At 48.9% G+C, this 23,510-nt stretch overlaps 1 protein-coding gene and 1 long non-coding RNA gene across 3 annotated transcripts in view; one reads left to right on the plus strand and one right to left on the minus strand.

Annotated features, from left to right (window-relative positions):
- Positions 1-709: 709 nt before the first annotated feature.
- Positions 710-2,969, minus strand: LOC119541264. Of its 2 annotated transcripts, none has more exons than XR_005218223.1 (3): positions 2,458-2,969; positions 2,118-2,306; positions 710-1,396 (listed from the first exon to the last, which is right to left on the minus strand). It is a non-coding gene; the product is annotated as an uncharacterized LOC119541264 (long non-coding RNA). The 2 variants fall into 2 exon arrangements; XR_005218222.1 differs by having other exon boundaries at positions 2,118-2,744; positions 2,868-2,927.
- Positions 2,357-23,510, plus strand: part of GALNT6 (polypeptide N-acetylgalactosaminyltransferase 6) — a 31,370-nt gene continuing 10,216 nt past the window's right edge. The window contains exons 1-5 of the mRNA XM_037845022.1: positions 2,357-2,880; positions 9,214-9,335; positions 12,872-13,465; positions 14,961-15,133; positions 22,353-22,502. Coding sequence (XP_037700950.1) covers positions 12,975-13,465; positions 14,961-15,133; positions 22,353-22,502 — 814 coding nt within the window. The 5' untranslated portion in view covers positions 2,357-2,880; positions 9,214-9,335; positions 12,872-12,974. The remainder of the gene's footprint in view (positions 2,881-9,213; positions 9,336-12,871; positions 13,466-14,960; positions 15,134-22,352; positions 22,503-23,510) is intronic.

Raw genomic sequence — 23,510 nt, forward strand, 5'->3', positions numbered from 1 at the left:
CCTGCTGGCAGAGAACAGTTCAGAGCATGACACATTAGGGGTGGGTCCAACATCCTGCAGACTACATGCACCTCCAAATTAGGCAGCTAATTATACTAAGGACTCGAAGTCAAGTTGAACATCAGATTCAGCTGAGGTAAAAATCCGATGAGTAATTTGCTTTGGGAATGCGGACCACCCATCACAGGCTGATGCTGCTTCCTTGGGAAGCTGGGCATGCCTTCTCATGAGCTCCAGGCTGGGGTTAGTGGTCATGACCCTCTTCTGGGGAAGAACTAAGGCTGAGAGTCCAGCCTAGCCATTGCCCCCAGATCAGGCTGGGCCTTAGCTAAGGTTAACTCCCAGGTCCGGATCACACAACTCCTGAAGGTCATAGAGAGAATGAAGAGGAAAGATGGATAAAAGATCATCAGGTCAGACATGTAGAGGGAGGCAAAAGTTGTACAGAGGCGTTCAGCCCCCTGGAAGAGACAAATGAGGGGCAGCATTCCACGATCATCAATAGGGAAGTGCCCTTTTTCTGAGAAGGTGTTTCAGTTTGCTAAAGCTGCTGGAATGCAATATACCAGAAATGGGTTGGCTTTTACATTGGGGATTTATTAATTTACAACTTAAAGTTCTTAGGCCATGAAAATGTCCAACTCATAGCATCGACAGGATGATACCTGGACTCTGAAGACAGGCTGCTGGCATCTGGGATACTCTGTCACATGGGAAGGCACATGGCCAGCATCTACTGGTCCTTTGCTCCCAGGTTTCATTGCCTTCAGCTTCTGGTTCCCGTGGCTTCCTCTCTGAACTTCTGTGGGTCCTCTCTTAGCTTCTCTGGGGCTTTTCGTCTAAGCTCTCCCAGCTTTTAATGTCTTTTATCCTCTCATAAAGGGCTCCAGTAAAACGGGGCAGGTCACATCTCAAGTGAATAACCTAACCAAAATGTCCCACCAACAGGAATGGATTAAAAGAACATTGCCTTTTCTGGGGGTGCATAACAGCTTCAAACCACCACAGAAGGAGAGCTGTTGAATAAGGCAAGTGACAAGAATGGTGGCAGCTAAAGCAGTAAGAGATGAGCCCTGAAGGTCTATAAAGGGGCTAAAATGGGTGATCAAGGTAAACTACAAGAAGTCTCTCTTCAGGAATTTAAACCCCAGAAAGAATCTCCAGTGTGAAAGGAAGGGATTGTGGGGGTTGGTGGTGGTTACTCAACTGCTTAGAATTATGGGTGATGGGTGACTAGGTCAAGAGTGGACACTCCCTTTCTCCTCCTTTGGGAACCAATCATCTGAATAAGCTCTTCTCCATGCTCTGCTGGTCTCGTCCCTCCAGACTCCATCACTGGAATACTTCTGGCCTTCTGGCAAAATATCTTCTCCTTCGGAATACCTCAATCCTACCCCTGGGGACCAGGTTAGAAAACAAGATTATTTCTACATCCAACTGTTAGTCCACAAGTGGCTTCCCCCATCCTTCCCAGTTCATGCTGGAACTATCTACTCTACCCACCTCTACCCCTGCTCCCAATTCTTGTGGACTTAGAAATGCAAACTCCTTAAATGCAAAACAAAAGAAAAACAGAAGTAGTGGTCCAAGTTTCTACCATAAAACTAATTCCATCAACAAATAGAAAGTTTCCAAATTATACGCTATTTAGTCATCCATTCTACTTCTTTATCACCGAGATAAGGACCCAAAAGCTTAAATCACAGAACTTTTAGAGCTGGAAAGGACCAAGCAGGAGCCCCTGGCTGGATAATTCAGAGCACAGGTTTAGGAATTGAACTTACCTGGATTTTGATTCCAGTCCTGTCACTACTAGCTCAACGACTCTCAAAGTTGAGCAGGCACTGAGTCACCTGGAGGACTTTTTAATTCACGGATTGCTGGGCCCCACTTCCAGAGTTTCCGATCATTTCTCTCTGGGGTGGAGCCCAAGAATCTACATCTCTATATTAATAGCACAATTTTAATGTTCTTTCATCAATTGTAACAAAGGTACCACACAAATGCAAAGCGTTAACAACTGGGGTGTACATGGGAACACTACTTTTTACATGATTTTTCTGTAAACCTACAACTTCTCTAATTTAAAAAATTGAAAGAAAAAAAAAAGAATTTACATTTCTAGCAACTCCCCAGGTGATGCTGATGCTGTTGGTCCCAGGACCGCACTTTAAGAAACACTCTCCAGCTGTGTGCTCAACCACCTTCCAGGTATACTGGGGATAATAGGTACTGGCAGTAGTTTAGCTGAGACCTGGCACGTGACGTCCTTAGCACCGTTCGTGGCACACGATTCACTACTGTTACTGGATAGAAGGGAAGAGTCATTTGCTCACGACCACCCCGCAAACGAGAAGCAAACCTGGGCCGGAGCCCCGGGGCTCCTCAGTGCCCGCCGCGTGGTCCCCTTCCAGGGTAGCTGCTCCCGGCGCTGAGCGTTCCAGCGGCGCGACCAACCTGCTGGCGCTCTGCGCTTGCATCCACGCCTCTCCGCGCCGCCGGCGGCTCGGCTAATGCCGGTAGTCTTTCGGGTAGCTAGGACCCTCCAGTCTTTCCTCGGCGCTGAGAGCTTGGCCGCAGAAACTGGCACCCCGGGGTGGGCTGGATCTGGAGAAGATCGGCTCCTAGGAGTGGCGGGACCCGCACTTCTCACCCGGCCACCGGCCTCCAGACGGCCCTAAGACCCGCAGGGCGTTCCGGGGCTGGCAGCGGCGACCCGGGGCGCGGCGGGCGGCCGGCTGCACCTGGCGGCGGAGAGGGCGGGTCGGACGCGCCTCAGCGGCCAAGGGCGCCCGCCCCTGCCCCGCCCTCCGGGACGTCCCGTCTGACAACCCGCGAGCGGCACGGCGGCGTGGCTGCGGCTCTACCTCGGCGCGACAGGTAAGCGGTAGAGACATCCCGCGGCGCTCACGGCCACACGCGACCCTCCCACCGCCTTGGTACCCAGAGCTCTCGCCTCTCGGGACTTCTTTTCCAGTCTGTCTCACTTCCTTGTCTTCTTTGCTCTTCACCAACCCCCTCCGCCCACCTCCTCTTCGTCCTCAGCCCCCACAATAAAATGAAGGGACTGGGCCAGACTAGTCACTCCCTCCTGCCCACGCTCTTTGTCTGACCTGGTGGCCTCTAGCTCCTCCCTCGGTAGGACACCCCCCCACACACACACACCCCTACCTTTGCCCCTTCTTTGTGGGGCGAGTGAGACGGCCCAGCCCTTTGGAACTTGGTGGGGACAGTAGGGGACCCGTTAGAGCCCTCCCTTCCGGGCTCTACAGTCTCTTCCCCTCACCCATGATCCCCCACATTCTTTCTGTGCCCCAGAGTCCCCGAGGTGGGCCACCCCATGCTCTCCAGTCCATAATATCTTCCAGAGGGCTTCACTACTACCAATGCCACGTTGCACCCAAGGAGAAGAAGCTAGGGACAAGAAGCCTGGCTGGTGGGGGTTGATCTGAACCCTCCTTGGTTGTAGGTTGCCCTCCCTCCCAAGGCTCACTGGGGCCTTTTGGGGGTGAGGAGGGAGCAGAATGGAATGTGGGAAGGGTGGGCGTCTGGTAAGTGTTCATGACTGTGGCTGTCAACAACTTCCCAATTTCTCTGTCACTTGTTCCAAGCCCCAGGCTGACAAAAAGGAGAAACAGCTTGTCACTTGCCCCCAGGACCAATCACCCCAGACCTCTGCAGAGGGTGGGACAGGGCACTGCTGGGAGGGAGGAAGGGGAAGCTAAAACAGACTCTGCTGTTAGCCTACAAGCCATTGCAGCAGGCCCACCAAGGGTTTTAACGCCATCACAAATGCAGTTTACAGGCTCTGGATGAGGTTAATAACTCTGGACACACCAAAGCCTGGAGGGTTCATGTTCATTTTACCGGAGATGTGTGTGTACTACCCAGACCCTATTTCCCTTACCCTGCGGTTGGGCTGTGTCCCTACCCATCAGAAGAAGGGTAAAAAGGGTGAGACAGGCAAATTCGTGAGGTGAATAGAGCAGGCTAAGGCAAGGCATTGGAAATATACTTTGGTTCAAATTATCCATCAGAAGCATCATTGCTTGCATTTCCCGAGTGAGCTCCAGTTCCTCAAAGGATCCATTCGATTTAGGCATCCAGAGCTAGCAAGAGAGAACCACCTCCAGGAGCACCAAGGCAGAAAGTGGAACAAACCCATCAAATGGACAAGGGAAGTCTGGAGCTGTCAGAACAGCGAAGGGTACTGGGCTGGCCGAGATGACCTCGCTCTTGGTAATTACTGACCACAGCTGGCAGGGCAGGGCAGCTATCTCCCAGCAGTGGCATGAAAGAGCTCAGGCCTGAGGTCCAGAAGCATGTCAGATGCCCTCTGAGATCAGAAAATCTTAGCCTGAGTTCAGCTGGGTAAACCTGGCAGGATATATGACATGGGCTTAGTCCATGTGGCCATTGCCTAGATCAGAAGTCAGGAATAGGAAGGGCAACTAACGCTAGAGTCAAGAGTTTCTCCATGCCAGAAAACAGTGGATATAATGGAGCCTGGCAGCTGACTCAGCTCTGTCACTAATTTAGCTGTGTGAACTTAGCTGAATCACATAAACACTCCCTAAGTGGGGAGTAAATGAGAAGATGTATATGAAGGTGTGCTGGCAAAGCTCCAAGCTCCAGCCCAATGCAAGGCAATATGGTGTAGTGGTTGAGAAAGTGAACTTTAGCGAGACGTGGGCCTGAGTTTGAATTGTGCCTCTGCTACTTCCTAGCTGTTTGACCTTGGTCAAGTTAGCTTCCCTGTCCTTTAGCTTCCTAATGTATAAATGGAGAAGATAACTGTAACTTGACTTCTATTGTAAGTAGTAACATTAAAAATAGTGGCGCTATTGTCCTAAACATCCTCTGGCTCCTGCAGATGGGTTCCAATGTGTCAAGCCCTGGAAGTGAGGCCAAGGACCACAGTGGGCATCTACGTGCCAGAGGGAACCGGTAAATTGCCAGGCCACAGGCTTAGGTGAACTTGGCTCTTCCTGCCACCCTCTTCTGTTCTCTGGGAAAGCCCAAGATGCCCTTTCCCATTTGATGGAGATGAGGGTATGGATTTGAATAAGCAAGAGGTCAAATGCAGGGCAGTGCCTGTCTCGGTGTGGAGCTCAATGCTGTGATTGTGCTGTGTGAAAGGCTTGCAGAGTGAACAAGGATGGGTTCAGTTCAGGGAGAAAAGGAACTGTTAGAAGACTCTTTTAGAGCACCTGAGGGCCCTGTGGGCTCAGATTGTTCTTCTGTGCCCTGTGCAATCCGGTTCCGAGCCCCAGATAGAGATTTGGAGGAAGGAAGAAACCTAATCCTTGCCCTCAGCTGTGTGTCCTAGAGAACACAGGACAGACAGCCAGGTCAGCTGAGCAGGAGGGTATAGCCACGTACATGGTGTAGAGGGAAGCTATGGGGATTGAAAGTTTAGATGGCTTGGCCGAGGAAGGCATTCTAGAGGCAGAAGTTTGGGGACCAGGATTTAAGGATTAGGAAGGAGAAGGGAGCCAGGATCTAGGTAGCCAAGGGTCTGGGCCTGTTGGTTTCTTCCTGCCCCATACACTCTAGTGGGGAAGAGCCACATGTGGAAAACACAGGTAGCAAAACTTAGAAACTTAGATATGGAGGGCAGTGAGATTTGCCTTCGTCTGGGAAGTCTTCTTGGAGAGGGAAGTTTCAAGTAAGAATCTGAAAGAGAAAAAGAAACATGGCTTGTTTTGTAAGAAGATAAGGGAAGGGCTTCCAAGAGGGAAAGATAGCCATCGTCAAGCACTGGTCAGGCTTGAGGGTGAGTAGCAAACAGGAAGCAGGCTGCCCAGGCTGTGTTTCTGCCGCAATCAGAAGGCGCTAAAGGGATATGAATGCTGGCTGTTCTGATTGTGAATGGGAGACAGGCCTGAGGCAAAGGAGGCTGGCAGGAAGCAAATGCTGATCCTCCAGATGTTGGGCGATAAGGGCATGTAAGTCTCAAATGACAGTGTTGAGAGTGGAGAGGAAGGGGAGGATCCAGAAGGCAGAGAATGATTCAGCAGAATTTGGGACCCAAGTAGGGTGAACCTAATTTTGAGAAGTCGTTTAAAAAATGACTTCGGGCCTGCGAATCCCATTGTCTCCGGAATGGGCAGGGGTTGTTTCAAGGATTGCGATGCTACTGGCAGCAAAGGGGAAACTGGGAAGGCTGGTTAGCGTGGGGAGGAGGGTCATAGGTGATTAGAGAGTCTCACCCCTCCCGCCTGAGTTCCTCATTCATCCCTGGATTCTTAGGAACCACCAGTCTCAAGGCTCAATCTCAGAACAGCTGGCAGGTCCTGAAGATTCCCCCAGTGAACAGAGGTATTGGATTTGGACATAGTTCCTAATTAGCTACATATTTTAATTTCCAGTGACTTTTACAAAACTTGGAATAAGTCACTGAATATTTACTGAATGCCCCACTGTACACCAAGCACTGTTCCAGGTATACATACAGTGGTGAACAAAATTGGGTTGGGTTTTTCAACTGAGAATCCATGTTTAGGTAACTTGAGCTTAAAATGTTATGCAAATATAATATGAACCTAGATATCCTGGAGGCGAAAAAAACCTGATAGACTAGCCACAGAAATAACTTTGAGTGCCTGTTTTTGGGAAAATAAGCCACAGCAGTTCAGCTTTAGTCTCAGGGAAAAGCTGAAGCGTCTTGAAAGTGAACACCTCCCGGCATTCTGTGATCAAACGAGAGTCAGAGGTGGAGGGAGGGCTTCAGAGGAGATAATTTGCTACTCTGTTCTCAGAATGGGTAAGGGGAAATGAACTGCCTGCAGGGAGAAAAGGAAAAATCATCTGGCCTCTCAGCCCACTCTCCCCGATGTTTGAAATTGACCTGCCCCCTCCCCAACATGCTATCTAGCGCCTCACACCTGTGCTGCAGTGAGAGTGGTGACAATCATCACTTCTCGAAGAAACCTGTATTTGAGCTGTAGTCTGAGTAACTTCAGCAAACATTCCTGTGGTGATGTCGGGGACTGCTTACTTCCTGGCTGCCACGTCTCCCAGAGGTGAGCAGCTCAACTGATAAACAGAAAGAAACTTTGTCACAAAGAGGCCACCTGCCCAGCAAGGGTGTGCCCTGGGTGGCAGACCCTGGCTTTCACAAAAGCAGAAACTTTGCCTGGGACTTCCAATTTCCACTTCTTTAAAGCTTTGTAACCCTGAGTGGGAGCCAGAAAAGGCAAGCACCAGGACTGGGGTCTAAGAGTGGTGTGGGGGAAGCTCAGGAAAACAGCCCTGCCAGGGACCCAGGAGGTCCCAGAACTCCCCACATGACTCTCCTGCAACTCCAAGGGCGGTAAGAGGGTGGTAAACAGGACCATGGCCCGAGAGGTTCTGACCCTGGGAGACCCCAGCTGTGCAGTGCTTGAGAAGGTCCCGACCTGCTCTGGCCTCACCTGTGAAATGAGGGTACTGGACTCACAGACGGCCTTAGACAAAGTGGCAAGCTAATATGCAATAAAAGAGTATCATAAAATTCAAATGCTTGTTGTAAATGCAGGAAGAACATCACGCAGTAAAGCCAATGCTTACTTCGGTAGCTTTGGGCAGGTTACTTCAACCCCTCCAGTTTTGGTTTTCTCATCTCATTTAACAAGAGTTTATGGAAGGCACAAACTTGTGCCAGATCTTGCAAGTGATTGAAAGGTGAAACCGACCTGGTCTTTTTGGTCAGGGATTTCAAACTCATGGGGGAGAACAGATCATGAATAAATGACAAACAAAAGGCAGGCCTTTTATTGCTGAGTGCTAGAGTGGAAGAATAAACTGTATGCTAAGGGAGAGGGGGGCAGAGATTAATTCTGCTAGGAGATCTGAGAAGTCTTCTTGGCAGAGGCCGGGATATAAAATGGAAGCATTGGACTGCATCATTGAATCAACCTTCTATGACTGGACCACAGTACGAAATACACTTTACAAGTCTTAGTGTGTACATACATGTGACAGAGTATCCCAAAAGTCTTAGGACAATTTTATACTTTATTAATATCAGTACAAGTTCTACAAACTTATTATAAAATCATTTGAAATTTTAATGATTTAAATTTCTTTTGCCTTTATTTAGTTTTATGAATTTTGAATGACAAATTTTTTTAATTTTAATTTTGTCAGGTAGTATATTTATCTTTGTACTGAAACAAACATTAAAATAAAAATGTATTCAAAATTCACAAAACTAAATAAAGGTAAAAGAAACTTAATTGAGTTTCAATTGATATTCTTTGTAAGCCTGTAGCATTTATACTTCTAGAGTTATTAAAACTTTAAACTGCACTAAGACTTTTGGGACACTCTGTATATGTATAAATGAAATGAAAGTTTAACAAAACAACGTGTTCCCATATTACACGTGACACGCTTCAGTATTTTCTTTTTCATTGAATTCTATTATGGTCTTTAAAAAAATTTTTTTCCATGCTGATTTGCAACACACTAAATTTATTTCACATTTCTGTCATGGGTTGCAATCAGCAGTTCTACAGATACTGGGATGGATGAAGACTCAGTTCTGTTACACAGAGCGAGAAAAGATAGACCTATGTTCAGGCCAGTGAGCCCAGAAAAGGCAGTCCCATTTGTTCAGTCTAGGAAGGCTTCCTATGAAGAAGAGAATTTCTGGCATCTCAGCAATGAAACCAAGGTGGTCTGATGAGTTGAAGGCCCAAAAGTTGGAGGAAAAGGACTTGGGAATGAACACTCAGCAGCAGGATAGGAGTGAGTGGATGAGGGCTGTGGGCAAACTTGCCAGTGGAGCTTGCAGCCAGGCTGTGGAAGCCCAAAGATCAGGGACTTACAGAGGACACTGGGAGAGGATCCTCTGGAGCCCCGACTCTACCAAGTACTAGATTAGAGACTATTCCTTCGCCAGAGCTGGTGGAGGGATGCCCTCCCAGACCTTGCTCACCACACTTCTGGGAATCATTTGGCATGCAGAGAGCAGGAATAGTTGATCCCCAAATCCTGTGGCTTCCATCAGATTATGTCTCTTTACTGACATCCACATGCTGAGCAAACAAACTGCAGAGCGAGTCCCTTACTGCCAGGGCTAATTACAGGTGTCTCGTTTCTTTTCAGGATGTGGTTAGTGTGTTGAGGAACTGCAGGCTCCAGAGAGAGAGGCTTAGATAGCCAGGTTGGGTCGAGAGAGGAGATGCCTGGGAAGGGATCAATTTAACCCTGGGTCTCTTTCTCCAGGAGAAATAAAAGCAGCAAAGACAAACCCCACTGCAGGGAACCACAAGGCAGTGCCAGATGAGGGAGTTGGAGTGACCTGGGTAATTCTGAGCAAATCAGTCAGAGAAGCCTTCCTGGAGGAGGTAAGTCTTGAGCCCTGACAACAGCTTGGTAACTAAGCCATTACCATGTCCTTGTTCCTAACAGTGCCCTCTTTCTTGTTGGAATGGGAGGGAAGGCAGAAAGTAGCAAGGAAGATGCAACCTAGAGGATGTTGCAACACTGTTAGGGAACTCCTCTATTTTTCTGGCCCTCTGTTTGGGCCTGGCCAGGGCAGTTCCAGAATTGATGAGGTGTCTAGCTCAAGTAAAACCTGTTGTGCTGGCCCTGGCATACCTCAGCCCCTGGGGCACAGGAAACTGACTCTGCACTGAATCCCCACTTCCTCAATGAAGCCTTCTTCAAGCCCACGGGAAATTCTGCTTTTCTCAACCTTGCACTTATTCTCTGTGCTATAATTAAGTTTTAACTTTATTACTTTTCAAGTAGATATGCAGTCAGGTTTCAAAAAACAAAAGGGTATCAAGTGAAAGTTCTTCTTCCTGCTCCTGTCCCCTCACTGGATAGGTGCTACCGGGATCCAGTGCTAGCAGTTCACGTTCTCCAACTAGAATTGGAGAAAATCCCCTGAGAAAGGAATTGCATATCATACCACTTTAATTCTCTCTGTGTTCCAACTGGGGTGAATGTCCCACCCCATAAACCAAGGGAGTTTCCCGAGCACAACATCCTCTTCCTCCTTCTTGGGGCAAACCCTCAACCTCCTCTTAACTGGCCATCCCTGCCAATGAGACATCTCCTAGATAGTCTCCACGTAGCTTTCATGCGGCTTTTTGTGTAATGCTTGGCTCCCAGCTAATCCTTTATTGCTCCCCATCACCTCAAGTCAAGAGCAAGCTCTTGGCATGATGAGCGAGGCCCTTGTGACTTGGCTTTGGCCATCTCTATGCCCATCTTCTACTACTCCCATCAATCTCCAAGCTACTTGCAGTTCTCTGATTGGCCTGCTGTCTCCCGCCTCTAGGCCTTTGCACACGCTGTTGCCTCTGCCTGAACTGTGCTCCCCTCACATGGACAACTCGTGCGTTGGTACTCAGCCCAAGCTTCTTCCCAATGGGACTTCTGCATAGACGTCACCCCTCCCCCTTTGCTGAGTTTCCTGCACCCCCTTCTTCCTCAAAACCTGAGGATACCCCTGTCATGCTGTCTTCTCACAGGGTGATCTTTCTGTTAAAAATCTGACTCCCCCAATTGACTGTTCACACCTTGATGGCTGGGCTTGATCCTCTCCATATCCCCCTCATCTTGCAGAATACTTGACATATAGCAAGTGGCTGAATGAATAAGTCTCCTGAATGAATAAGTCTCCTCTCCTGCCTCCTAGACAATACCTAACACAAAGTAGACACTCAAAGAGATGTCATTTGATTTGCTTTTTGATGGTGATGCTGAATCTGATGTTAGGAAAGAAACCACCTTTCTCTCCCAGCCCTGAGTGCTACCCCTTGAGATCGCGATGGCTGCGTATTCCCCAGATCCAAGTGACTCCATGTCAGTCAGAAAGGAGAGACACCTATTAGCACTTCCAGGGGTGGAGTATCACTACATGGAGCATGGAAATGTCTGCCACCAGGGACACAGTCCTAGGGTCCCAACCCACCCCACAGCTTGCAGGTGACAGAGTCGCCAACAAATGCATGACTTACACAGGCACTGGATGAAACAATGTTTTACTCACATAGAGAAGAGACAAAACAAAGTCACCTTCCCTAGCGGTTGTCGGTTCCCCATAGCCCGTGGATCTCATTCCATGGCCTAGGCAGGGAGATGTACTATCTCTCTTGGGGTGTGCGGCAGTGGAAGAACCCTGCTACCTTGGGTGGGTGGGTGGGTGGGGTGGTGTTTGAGCCCGATGTCGTGAAGCATGCCTGCTTGTCTCCAGTGCATGTTTACATAAGCTTTGTGGTAATAGGCGAAGGAATGTACCAGCAGTCCCCTATCTGCTAGGGGTGTGTTTTATCTTGCCACAGCCAGGCCAACACATCTCCAAGGCTTTATTTGTGGATCCCAGGGAAAGGCAGCAAGCTGTGCTAGGACTGTCCCCTACAACAAAGGCAGGAGCTTGTGTGTTTAAATAATAGCATTAAACAGCTCAACTGAGCTTATAAGCAAGACAGCACAAGGGCTGATGACTGTGGTTTTGGCCTAGGACCAGGCACTTGAGGATAATTGCTGAGGTTTATCAGTTATAATAATAGAAATCATTGATACCATTTATTGATGGCTTAGGATATGCCAGGCACTCTGCCAAGCACTTTACATGTATCATCTGATTTAATCCTCAGCACAACCCCATGAGTTAGGTATTTGTTACCCCATTTTATTGATGAGGAAATTGAGGTTTAGAGAAATTAAGTAATTTGCCCAAGGGTCACACAGCTGCTACTGATAAAAACTAACACTTTTTGAGAACCTACTGTGTACAGAGACTAAGCTTTTTCCAAGAATTATTTCACTGAACTTAAGCCTTATGACAACCCTAAGAGGTAAGTGCCATTGCTAGATGGGCAGAACCAGGGTTTGTGCCCAGGTTTATTGCCTCCAATGTCTGACACTTAACCCATGAGCCTAATACCAGAGCTTGCCAAAAAAAGTTTGGCAAACATTCACCCTCTTAGGCAAGGGGCCACATGACAGGGAGGTAGAGGCTGGGGAACACCCAGGCCCAGTCCTACCTGGAAGGTGTTAGGGAATCTTAGAATTAAAAAAAAAAATTTTTTTTAATCTTATTTCAATAGGTATGGAAGAATATAAAATATATATATGGTATAAACAATAACAATACCACCAACAGCCACCATCCACTTGAAGACACCTTACTTTGAAGTCCCCTGTGTGCCCATCTCTAACCCTTCTTCAGAAACTTTGGTTTTATCCTTCCTTTAGTTTTCTGTATTGTTTTACTGCATATATTTACTCCTAAACAATATATTGTTTAGTTTAACATGTTTTAAAATTTTCTATAAATGGAATCATGTGTATGTATCTTTTTGCAACTTGTTTTTTCACTCAACATTATGTCCATGTTGTTTGCACATAGAAGTGGTTTATTCTTTGTCATTGCTGTAGAGTACTCCGTGGTAGTTCTATTTCACATTTTATTCCTTCTGCTGCTAATGAACGTTTGGGTTGTTCCAAACATTGCCATTTTAGTCAGTGCTGCCATAAACATTCTTGTACATGCCTCCTGGTCCACGTGCACAAGAATTTATCTGGGATAAAGAACTAAGAATGGAATTTCTGGAACTTAGGGTGTATACATTTTAAAGTTTACTTGGTAACACCAAATTGTTTACCAAAGTGATTGTGTCAATCTAAATCTTTTCAGGTAGTGTTTCCGTGTTCTGGTTGCTCTGGATCGATGAATGTCAGAATCTTAGGGCAGGGAAGAAAAATTGAGACCAGTCTCCTCATTTTAGGGATAAAGGAAATTTAGACACAGGAAAGTTAAATGACGCCACCATTCAGCAACAGAGCCTAGACTCAAACCCCAAACCTCCATCTGCCTCCCACCCCAACTTGGGCTGATCCTCTGCTCTCTCTTCTCCTCCCTTCTCAGCCTGAGGCCCCAAGGTGTGGTCACCACAGCATATCGAGCCGTTTCCAGGGCTGGGCCCAGCACTCAGAGCTGACGCAGTTGGGGTCCCCGCTGGTTCCGGAGAATGAGGCTCCTCCGCAGACGCCACATGCCCCTGCGCCTGGCCATGGTGGGCAGTGCCTTTGTGCTCTTCCTCTTCATCTTGCAAAGGGACATGAGCAGCAGTGAGCGGGCCACGGAGAAACCATGGCTGAAGTCCCTGGTGAGCCAGAAGGATCACGTCCTGGACCTCATGCTGGAGGCCGTGAACAACCTTAGGGATTCAATGCCCAAGCTCCAGATCAGGGCTCCAGAACCCCAGAAGACTGTGGTCTCCACAAACCAGTCTTGCCTCCCTGGGTTCTATACCCCAGCCGAGCTGAAACCGTTCTGGGAACGACCACCACAAGACCCCAACGGCCCCGGGGCGGATGGGAAACCATTTCAGAAGAGCGAGTGGACCCCCCTGGAGACCCAGGAAAAGGAGAAGGGCTACAAGAAGCACTGTTTCAATGCCTTTGCCAGTGACCGCATCTCCCTGCAGAGGGCACTGGGCCCAGACACCCGACCCCCTGAGTAAGTGGCACACAGAGTCCTGGGGTGAGGCCAGAGCTCTGCTGGAGATATGGCTGATGTGTCCATGGCCCAGGGCCAAGGGCCAGCTAAAAAGTTGAAGGGGATTTTAGAGTATGAGCAAAGATTTCCTCTGACCAACTGCCCTGATCCTTGGAGTTGGGGTTCAGGAGTATTATGGTCAGGCCAAAGGCCCAGGGATACCTGTGGACGAGTAGAACACAAGTATGAAGGTGACAGGATACAGAGGAAGGAGCTCGGGGCCTGGGACCAGACTTGGCACAAGGGCAGCTGAGGGGAACGGATGCCAGGCTGTTTCTTCGGTGGCCTTGTCCTCTGCTGAGGCCTGCTCCAGGGACTGTGGCCCTCCAGTGCTGGGTTGCTGGGGTAGAACGTGTTTCCTGACAGCAGCCCTGGGGTCAGAACATTGTCACACCTCACCACAGGGCCGTGAATTCATTCCAGTTTTTATTTGGAGCTGTCAGTATTTTCAATCTTGGGAAGTGAGACCAGTGCTTAGATCTCTGAGCTGCAACCACCTAGTTCAAATGCAGTGATGGCTGTGTTTACACTGTCCTTGGGTTAAAGATTTTGTGTCTCCCCTATTTGGCCTTTGTCTTTCCTAACTCAAGAGTTATACCCTTTTTGGCTTCTTCTCACATGGCAGCCTCCATCCCCAAATTCACAATTTTTGGAGTACCTCAAGCTAGAACCAAGTACCATACTCATAAGACAAGATGCCTTCTGGAGTTAGGTGTCAGGAGCTTTTCAGCGGAGTAAGGTGTTGGGCATTATGGCAGCCACTAGAGGAAGTTTGGGAACCTCTAGAGGGTCCACAAGAAATCTGTCGACCAGCAAAGATCCAGGATTCATCCCCCACTCAGTCACCAGAGATGGAGTGTCAGGAAGGTGGCAGCACAGCCAGGTGCCACAGAGCAGTTGGAGTAGATGAGGATAGACAAAAGGTCACAGGAAATTGTGATAATAGTGTCATTTTATAGGGAGTCAATGAGAAAAAGGATGTGAGAGGAGCTATAAATTATAACGAGGAGAGCCTTTTCCTCTAAATGAGTATGGAAATTGTAATCACTTTTCTCAGATATCAAATTTGCCATTATAGTTTACCCCTCTGGGACCTTGGATTAGATTACACTTTAAATAGCACACATATTACTGAAGAAGAGAGTCAGTCCTGGGAATTCCTTGCTTGAGAGCAGAGAGCAGACAGAGAAGAGGGGGTGAGGGGTGAGCCCTTGGCATTATAGCAGGGAGGCCAAGCAAACTCTGGGAGAGACAGGTTTGGGGTGATTGACTAGGACCTGTGCAGAGGGTGACAAAAACAGGGTGAGCTGGAGACAGGGAGCAGGTGTTCCCAGCTGCAACAGGGAATATGGGCTGCTGGTTCAGAGGAGTGGAGGGTGGTTGTGGGGAGTCTTTGGATGGATAACACCCCCTGAAGAACTCCTGGAGAGTTGTGTCTACACTTCTGTCCCTCCAGGTGTGTTGACCAGAAGTTCCAGCGCTGCCCCCCACTGCCCGTCACCAGCGTCATCATTGTGTTCCACAATGAGGCCTGGTCCACACTGATGCGAACGGTGTACAGCGTCCTACATACCACCCCTGCCATCTTGCTGAAGGAGATCATACTGGTGGATGATGCCAGCACTGAGGGTGAGACTAGAGGGGACCCTGAGGAGGAGACTGGGGCACTCATGGGCACCCTTGGGAAGGAGAACAGGGCCTCCTCACGGCCTGTTGCCTGGCATCATGGCTCATCATAAAGGCCAGAAACAGGAAGGCAAGTGGGGACAGGGGGCAGGGGAACCACATTTCTAGAGCCTGGATTTCACTCATGCCTCACTCAGTTAGCATCAAGAACTGCCCCTAGAGCTGACAACCCCAAACCCCAATTCAGAAAGGCTGGGAGAGTTCAAGGCAGAGGACAGGGATGGACCTTCCCCTCCATAGCCTACTAACCAGCCACTCTGGGCTCTTGAAGATTCTACCTAGGATATAGTAGGTAAGAGAGGTTGCTCATAGACTTCCCACCCTTCAAAGCAATTCCCCAAGCATCCACTGAGCACTTGCTCTGTGCCTGACACTGACCTCGGCATGGGGGATACCATGACAAATGGGACAAGTCCTGCCCTAGAAAGGCTAACAACCCTCACAGGACAGATGCATGCTTACAAAACCTACCACAGTGCAGTGTGCCCTATAACACATCCCTGACTGACATGAAAGGGCATGAACTTGAGAGTCAGGCACCCAGGAACTCAAATCCCAACTCTAACCCTCCTAGCTCTGTGTCCTTGGGTGAGGCACTAAGTCTCTGAACATTGGCATTTCCTCTTCTACAAATGAGGACAGCTGATCCCCTCACATGGTGGGTGAGGGTTCCAAGATACATGATGAATGAGATAATCCAGTTGCTACATAGCAGTTGGCGTGGAGTAAGAATGGCAGAAGCATTAGTTTCATTTTATTCATTGAATGGGAACAGAATGCTATGGGAGTACATAGCCAGGAGGTATTATTTCTGCCTGGCATGGCTGGGGTGGCTTACAGTGACGGCCAGTTTAGAGCCAGACCTTAAAGGATGAGTGCAACCGTCTGGGGTGCAGAGTGGATGAAGGGCATTCCCAGAAGAGAGAACAGCATAAGCAGAGTCCTAGAGATACGAATGTTGTTTGTGTAACTTTCAGAGATCTGGTAGGCTGGAGCTTAGGTTAGCATTTGTTGTAGCGAATGAAACTTAAAAAGACATTGAGTTGACATTCATGCCATGCTAAAAGTATTCGTCTAGAAAGAAATGAATCACCGAAGGTGTTTAAGCTGGGGAGTGATGTGTTTCATAACAATGGCAGCTTTGGGGAGAGGGTAATTAGCAGGAAGAGGGTAATTGGCAGGGAAAAGACCCAAAGCCCCAAGAGGAAGTTCTTAAAGTCACTTAAGAGTGGATGACGGAGCCAGAACTAAGAAAGTGGCTGTGGGGCTGGTGCATCACTGGACTGGAATCTCCAGGATCGGAGCGCTCCTCCCAGGTTGGCCCCCTGTGCCCAAGCTCTCCTACGGAGTGGCCTCTAGGGGATCTCAGTAGCTATGGGATGGTTGTGTGGAATGGGAGCAAATGTAGCAGCTGCTCTTCATCTCAAACTAGCCTCTCTCGTGACCCTTCCCCCTGAATCACATGTGGTGGGAGTTCTAAACTGTTTTAACTTGTCACTCGGGATTTTGTCCATTAGGTACAAGTGCCCAGTTGAATAACTCCTCTGACCAGGTAGACAAGTGATGTGATTCCAGGCTGGCATGGGCAGCATCTAGAGGGTGGAGCAAGCGACCTTTGCCCAGTGGGGTGGAAGTTGCAACAGCCTCAGCAGCCCCTCCGAAGTGCCCCCTGCTGGCAAGCCACCAGCCACATGCTCATTCTCTCTGCTCCTGTCTCCCTGTGGCCCTGGACTCTCTCTCAAGGCCTGGTCTAGCCAATTCTGGCATCTCTGAGTCACTTTGCTGAAAAACCTCAGCCAGTCACTTATTTTTCCAGGTCCTGACCTCCTTTGAGAATCTGTTAAAAGCTATGCCCCTCTCCCTACAATAGTGCACAACTGCCCACAATACTATGTACACACATGTATTTTTGCACATAATTTCAGGGAATTTGTGGACCCTAGGATAAACAGCCTACCTCGAGAGCTTTCAGACTCTGGAGATATTTTAGGCAGTGTTCAGTTCAGTAGGGAAAGGAAGGAAACCTCAGATCTATGGTCAGAAAACTCTGCAGTCCACACCAGGATAAGATTTCCCACACATTTGACTGTTTGATCAGATTAACTGGTTTTTATTACACGCACACAACAAGGGCTGTGTCTCTGGTGAAATACAATATCTGTGTTCTCTGTCCTCCTGTTCAGGCCGCCAGCAGCAGCTCTGTGACCATGAGTATATGGGCATTTGATACTAGGGGAGAGAAGACCCAGGGCTGGGCTGGGAAGCATTTTCTTTCCTACCTCAGACTCAGAACCAGGGCAAAGATTTCTTTCCTAAGAGGCCAGGTCAGCAGCCAGGGATCAGCTCTGGTCTGACGTACTCCTGATAACAGGCCCCCCAGTCTCTTGGGATTTCTGTGCCCCAAACAGGGAATCCCCATATCAGAAGCCCTGGCCTGCCTCTATGTCTCCTTCCTGTGGGGGATTCGCTGATTGGATGGAGGAAATCAGGCACATACCCAGGACTCAGAGAGAAATAAATAAACCCTTAGTGAGCAACTTCCTCCCAGATGGAGGCTGGCCAGGGAGGGGGTGGCATAGGAAGGGAAAGTAGAGGCTCAGCAGCAGAAGGGAAAGAGAGAAGGGGCAGCCCTGAAGTCTGGAAAGACACCATGTGAAACCCAGGGAGAAGACAGGGATTAATCTAGAATAACCCAAGATCTCTCCCACTTCCACATCCCCTTGCTGGTCAGAATTGAACTGCCTAGCAGCTCCTCTCCTGGCCCTGTGAACCAGAGGGTCAGTACTGCCAGTTGGGAATTGTTCAAAGACTGATTTTAGTTGAGTTACAACTTCCAATGTCTATCCCAACAGGTCAAGTTGCTTTATCACTTCTGCACGTGTTTTATAATATAGGAAAATATCTATATATTAATCTTGGATTTTCTGGGAAAGTTTCCATTTCAGTATTTTCTTCCATTTCTCTCCATAAAGAAATTCTACTGTTCCCACAAATTTAAATTTTGTCTGCCAGTGTCTTGCTTACGCATGGAAGTGGAAAGTGTCGGACAGTGAGACTTGATCTGGGTTAGAAAATATGGCCTGTATCCAAATGTTCTACCTGGGCAGGGGGTTATAGAATACTCCTGTATTGGTTTCGTAGGGCTGCTATAACAAATTACCACAAACTGGGTGGCTTGAAACAACATAAATTTATTCTTGCACAGTTCTGGGGTCTAGAAGTCTGAAATTGAGGTGTTGTCAGGGCCACACTCCCTTGAGGCTCCAGGGGAGAATCCTTGCCTGCCTCGTTCTGGTAGCTGCCGGCGTCCTCGGCCTTGCTTGGCTTGTGGCTGCGTAACTCCCACCTCCGCCTCCATCGCCACATCCTCTCTGTGTGTCTCTGTGCCTCTCCTCTCCTTCCAAGGACACCAGTTATGTTGGATTTGGGTTCCACACTAATTCAGTATGACCTCAGCTTAACTAATTATATCTGCAGATAAGGTCACATTCTGAGTTCCAGGTGGATGTGAATTTGGGGGACTCTGCAACCCAATAACAGCTTCCAAAGTATGCTGTGCTTATTTATTTTTCCTTTCTCCTTCCTAAGTTATCCTTTAGGAATATGCCCCAGTTGCAACTGAATTGGAGGCTGGATAGAACATGGGTGGGCAGAAAAGTAGACTAAAAACAAAAGTGCAAAACAGGAAAAATGAGAGGGGAAGTCCTCCCCACAAGAAAAGGTTTTGTTCTTTTCTTTTCTAGATTTTTCAGCAGTCAAGCATGAGAAGTGTGACTAAAGGCAAGCGCACCTTGGTTTGCTTAATGAGTGTTTAGAGGTCACCTCCTGGGCCTGAGACCCTTTGCCAGACCCTGGGGATACAGCAGGGAACAGGTCGGGCAAGGTTTCTGTCTTCTTGGAGCTTAATTTTTTTGTGGGGAAGACAGAAAATAATTTCAGATTGTGATAAGTGCCGTGAAGAAATTAAATTGGGGTGGGGGAGGGGGCGGAATGGAAAAGAATGCAGGGTGATGGGATAGTGAGCAATTAGGGGGCTGGTTTTCTCAGGCTGGCCAGGGAAGACTTCTCTGAGTGTTTCTTCAGCAAAGGGAAGCACAAATGCAAAGTCCCTGAGCTCTTGCTGCACGAATGAGGCAGAAAGGCTAGTGTGGCTGGAGAGAGCTGAGAAGCAGAGAGGGCACTGGTGCAAAATGAGTTTAGAGGGGTGAGTGGAACTGAATGATGGAGACCTAGGTGAGTGATGGTCAGTGCTTGGGTTTGTTTTTATGTGCAGTTTTAAACCACTGGAGTGACATGATCTGGTTTCTACTTTTAAAAGCCTTCTGTGGCTTTTTTTAAGATTGGGGAGAGCAGCATAAAGTAAGATGCTATTGCTGGGGTGAGAGCGGAAATGGTCAGAGAGAACTGGCAGGACTTGATGGTAGACTAATGTGGAGCCTGAGAAGAGGGAAGACTCGAGCTTGACTCCTAAGTTAGAGCAGCTGGAGGGACGCCGGTCTCATGTACCACATGGGGGAGACTGGAGAAAGAGTAGATTTGGGGAGTAAATTGGAAGTTCTGTTTTAGGCATACGTTGGGTTTGCAGTTCTGTTCGACATCCAAATGAAGATGGCAAGGTCAGGAAAAGAGACTTAGGAGCCATTGCATATAGATGGTACTTCAGACCATGGGGCTGAGTGATAAGACATGTCTTGGGGGTCTCAGTGACCACATGGACTCAAATCGTGAGGAAAGAAGCTTGGTTGGCGATGGTGGGCTGTCGAACCTAAACTAGGAGGCAGTCATCTAGGGGATGTGAGGGGGTTTGGATGGGCACATCTGTGTCTCCATGCTCGGCTCTGGTATACAGTGGATCCAGGGATGAGACAGGTGGAGGATGAACAGGAGGGGCACTGCAGATGACTCACTCTCCTACAAGGGCCTGGGATAAGGGGCGGAATCTGGGAGGAGCCCTGCCTCACAGGCCCAGAAGCCTAGCCACCTGAGACTGGAAGGAAGGCGTGGGAGAAGGTTTTCGAAAGAGTTCTGGCCCCCCGAGATTCATAGCTCAGTGCTTTGCAGCCTCTTACCACAAAACCCACTTCCTGTGATGTTTTGTCCTGGGTTATCTCTACTACCATAAACTTCCTGTGAACACAGTTAAGCAAGTTCTCAGGAAAAAAATCAGCCACACTGAGAAGGTGGGGTTCCTGGTCAGTGCTCTTCTCCCCTTCCTGTGAGTGCCAGCGTGTGGGGCTATCATTAAATTATGCTGGGAGCTCCTTGAGGGTAGGATCCAGACCAGGCCCCTCCCTGCCCATTGCCTCTGGGCAGGGCTTCAGCAACTAAGCAAGTAGTTGGCAGGAGCTGCCACATGAGGCTAAGTTTGTTCCCCAAGGCCCTGGCATCCAGAGACAAGAGGCCTTATTCCTGGAGTGAAATCCAGCCCGCTTCTCGGATGACTACCCAAAGAATCCATTCATAAGTGAGCACCGTGGCAGGAGCACCCGACTCTCCAGAAGAATGGAAGTAGAGAGAAAGAAGAAAGAGTTGAAGTTCCCCATGTGGGACGTTTCCTTCCCTCAGGGCCCCGCTGTCCCAGGCAGTGATCAAAGCTGCTAGAGGAACAGGGTGACTGAGTCCCTTGCTCTCCCTCTCCCTCCCGTGGTCTCACATGCAGAGAAGTGGCTGAGGCCCTGGATGACCGAGGTAGGCTGTGGAGACCACCTTGAGACCCACGGACACTGAGTCCTTGCTTAGTGGCCTCACTGCCTCTGGAGGGTGGAGGTGAGCAGCCCTCAGACACAGGCTGGCTGGAACCCTGCGGCTGCTTTTTGTACTTTCTGTGACCCCAGGCACACCATTTTGAGTCTCAGTTTTCCCATCTACAAAAATGGGGACAATTTTCCCCATTGCATAGAGTAGTTTACCTTCATAGAGAAGGTTAAATAAGGAAGTAAACATGAAAGCCCCTAGTTCAGTGACTGGCACATAGTAGGTGCTCAAGACTGTGTGTGGGTGCCTGTGTGACCACAACCCAGCACACTGACTTCAGGACCTGCCTTCTGAGCAAACCTTCAGCCCAGGGCTGATCCCACAGCCCAAAGGGAAAGGACACGCATCTGTCCGCCACCTCTGAAACTGCAGCCAGCTCCACTCGGCACAGTCAGGAGCCAAACAGTGGCACAGATAAACCCAGATGGCAACTAATACAACATAAGTAAGATTTGGAATCTGTTTCAAGAAGGAATGCTTCAGAATAGAAGTTTTTTTTAATGCCCTGAGAATTTCAGACTGAATAACAAGTTGAAATAAGCCCCAACTCAGAAGGAGCAGGAGATCTCAGCAGAGATAACACTCCCTTCAAAACGTCTTCTCCGTCCTCCTCAAATTCAGGATGGTTGCCCTTCCTGGTCGCTGGTCACCTGTCCTGCAGTCACTTACCCCTGGCAGTGCTCCCTTAGGACAGTGACCACACGGGCCAGGCTCTCCACTGTATCCCCAGTCCTTAGCATCGTACCTGGCTCTTGGTAGGCGTGTGCTATGTGTGTTTTTAATTTAATTAAAAAGCTGTCTTTTCATCTTAAAGAATTTCATATGCAGAGGCAGTAAAGAGGATTAGAGTAAGACTTCCTGCTGCTGATCCAGCAAGCAAGAAATCAAAATTTATCTTTTTTCTACCTGTCAAACTCACTCTCAAGAATTTGGGAGACAGGGAATCATAGACACAGAAAGAGTTGCTGTAAACCCAGGTGCAGAGGGGAGGAAGCCAGAGTTGCAGCTATAGAAGATGGTGGCTGAGAGGGTGGGGTTACCAAGAAAGGCTTAGGAGAGCCTTTGTCAGAGGTTTCTGATTTAAGGACAGAGAAACACAGCTCTGAGGTCCTGTTGCAGATGTTAGGTGCCAGGTAAATGGGCACGAGATCCAACTGCTGATGTGGTGTCAGGTCAAGTGGGCTTGGGGTAGCAGGGTGGGCATGGCCATTCTTCCTCTTCCCATCCTTCTCCTCCTTCCACTCGCTTCCCTACCTTCTGTTTCTGTGGGACTGCTTCGTGCAATAGGTGCAGAAGGGCTAAAATTTGAAGCCTGCTGGAGGCCCAGGAGTGCCTGGGCTTGGTGCCCACAGGGGATTAGGCTTGTAAGAAAGTGGTGAGCTGGCAACAATGACACCATCCCTTCCAGAGTACTTAAAGGAGCCGCTGGATCAGTACGTGAAGCAGCTGCAGATCGTGAGGGTGGTGCGGCAGGAGGAACGGAAGGGGTTAATCACTGCCCGGCTGCTGGGGGCCAGCGTGGCTCAGGGAGAAGTGCTCACATTCCTGGATGCCCACTGTGAGTAAAAGGGTGTCAGCCTGGCAACCAGGAGGCCCGGGTGTGATCTGGTCCCTCCCTTCTCTGGGCCTCAGCCTCTTCCCTGGGAGAATGCAGAGCTGGGAACACGGCCTTGCCAAGTCCCTCTCCTCCTACAGTATTCCAGGTCTGTAGAGGCCTGGAACCACCCCAGCCTCTCCCACCCCCTTCTCACCATCAACCCTGAAAATGTTTTATCAGGAGGCACAAACAGTGCTGAAATAGTTAATGACCCAAACGTCACAGGGAGTGGACTCCAGCTCCAGATATCTGTTCACACGTATACTTTCTGTACCCCATTCTGAGCTCAGCTCTTCAGAGTGATCTTCTGTCACCACTGAGAACTGGCTTGTATGGAGCTTTCCTGTAGGACCCCACAGAGCCAGGACAAACCAAACCAATCACCTCTGCCCCAAACCAAAACACCTCCCCTCCACTGTCAGGTAAAAAACATCATCCCCTTAAAGGGGTGAGATATACTGGAAAGCACTGTGGACTTGGAGTTGGAAGACCTGGGTTTGCATTCTGGCTCTGCCACTGACCAAGCCTCAGTTTCCTCATTTGTAAAATGGGAATGAGGAGACCAACCTTACTCACCTAACAATCACTACTCCAAGGGCAGAATGAAGCAATATATTCCAGAGGTCATTGACAATTACAAAAGGCTAAACAAATGAAAGGGATTATTATTCTACAACTGACACTAAGCTTAAGATGCCAATACCCCTCAGAGAAGGAACACCTCCTTCTGAAATGGACACTAGGGTGGGGAGGGCTGATTCAGTGAAAGGCTGGAAACCCTAAAGACACCCATCCAGGGCCTTCCCTGCGCTTTTCGACCATTTAAGTTGACCACCTTCCTTCCTTGAGGTGATACTTAGACCTCCATCCTCCCTTCCAAGACTGCCTCCACCTCAGGGGTAGCGGTGGGTGGTAGGGATGGGGTCTCGGGAAATCTCTGTGTTCTCTACAGCTGTGGCACTTGTCTGT

Source organism: Choloepus didactylus, chromosome 8, assembly GCF_015220235.1.
Source record: "Choloepus didactylus isolate mChoDid1 chromosome 8, mChoDid1.pri, whole genome shotgun sequence".
Classification (NCBI taxonomy): Eukaryota; Metazoa; Chordata; class Mammalia; order Pilosa; family Megalonychidae; genus Choloepus; species Choloepus didactylus.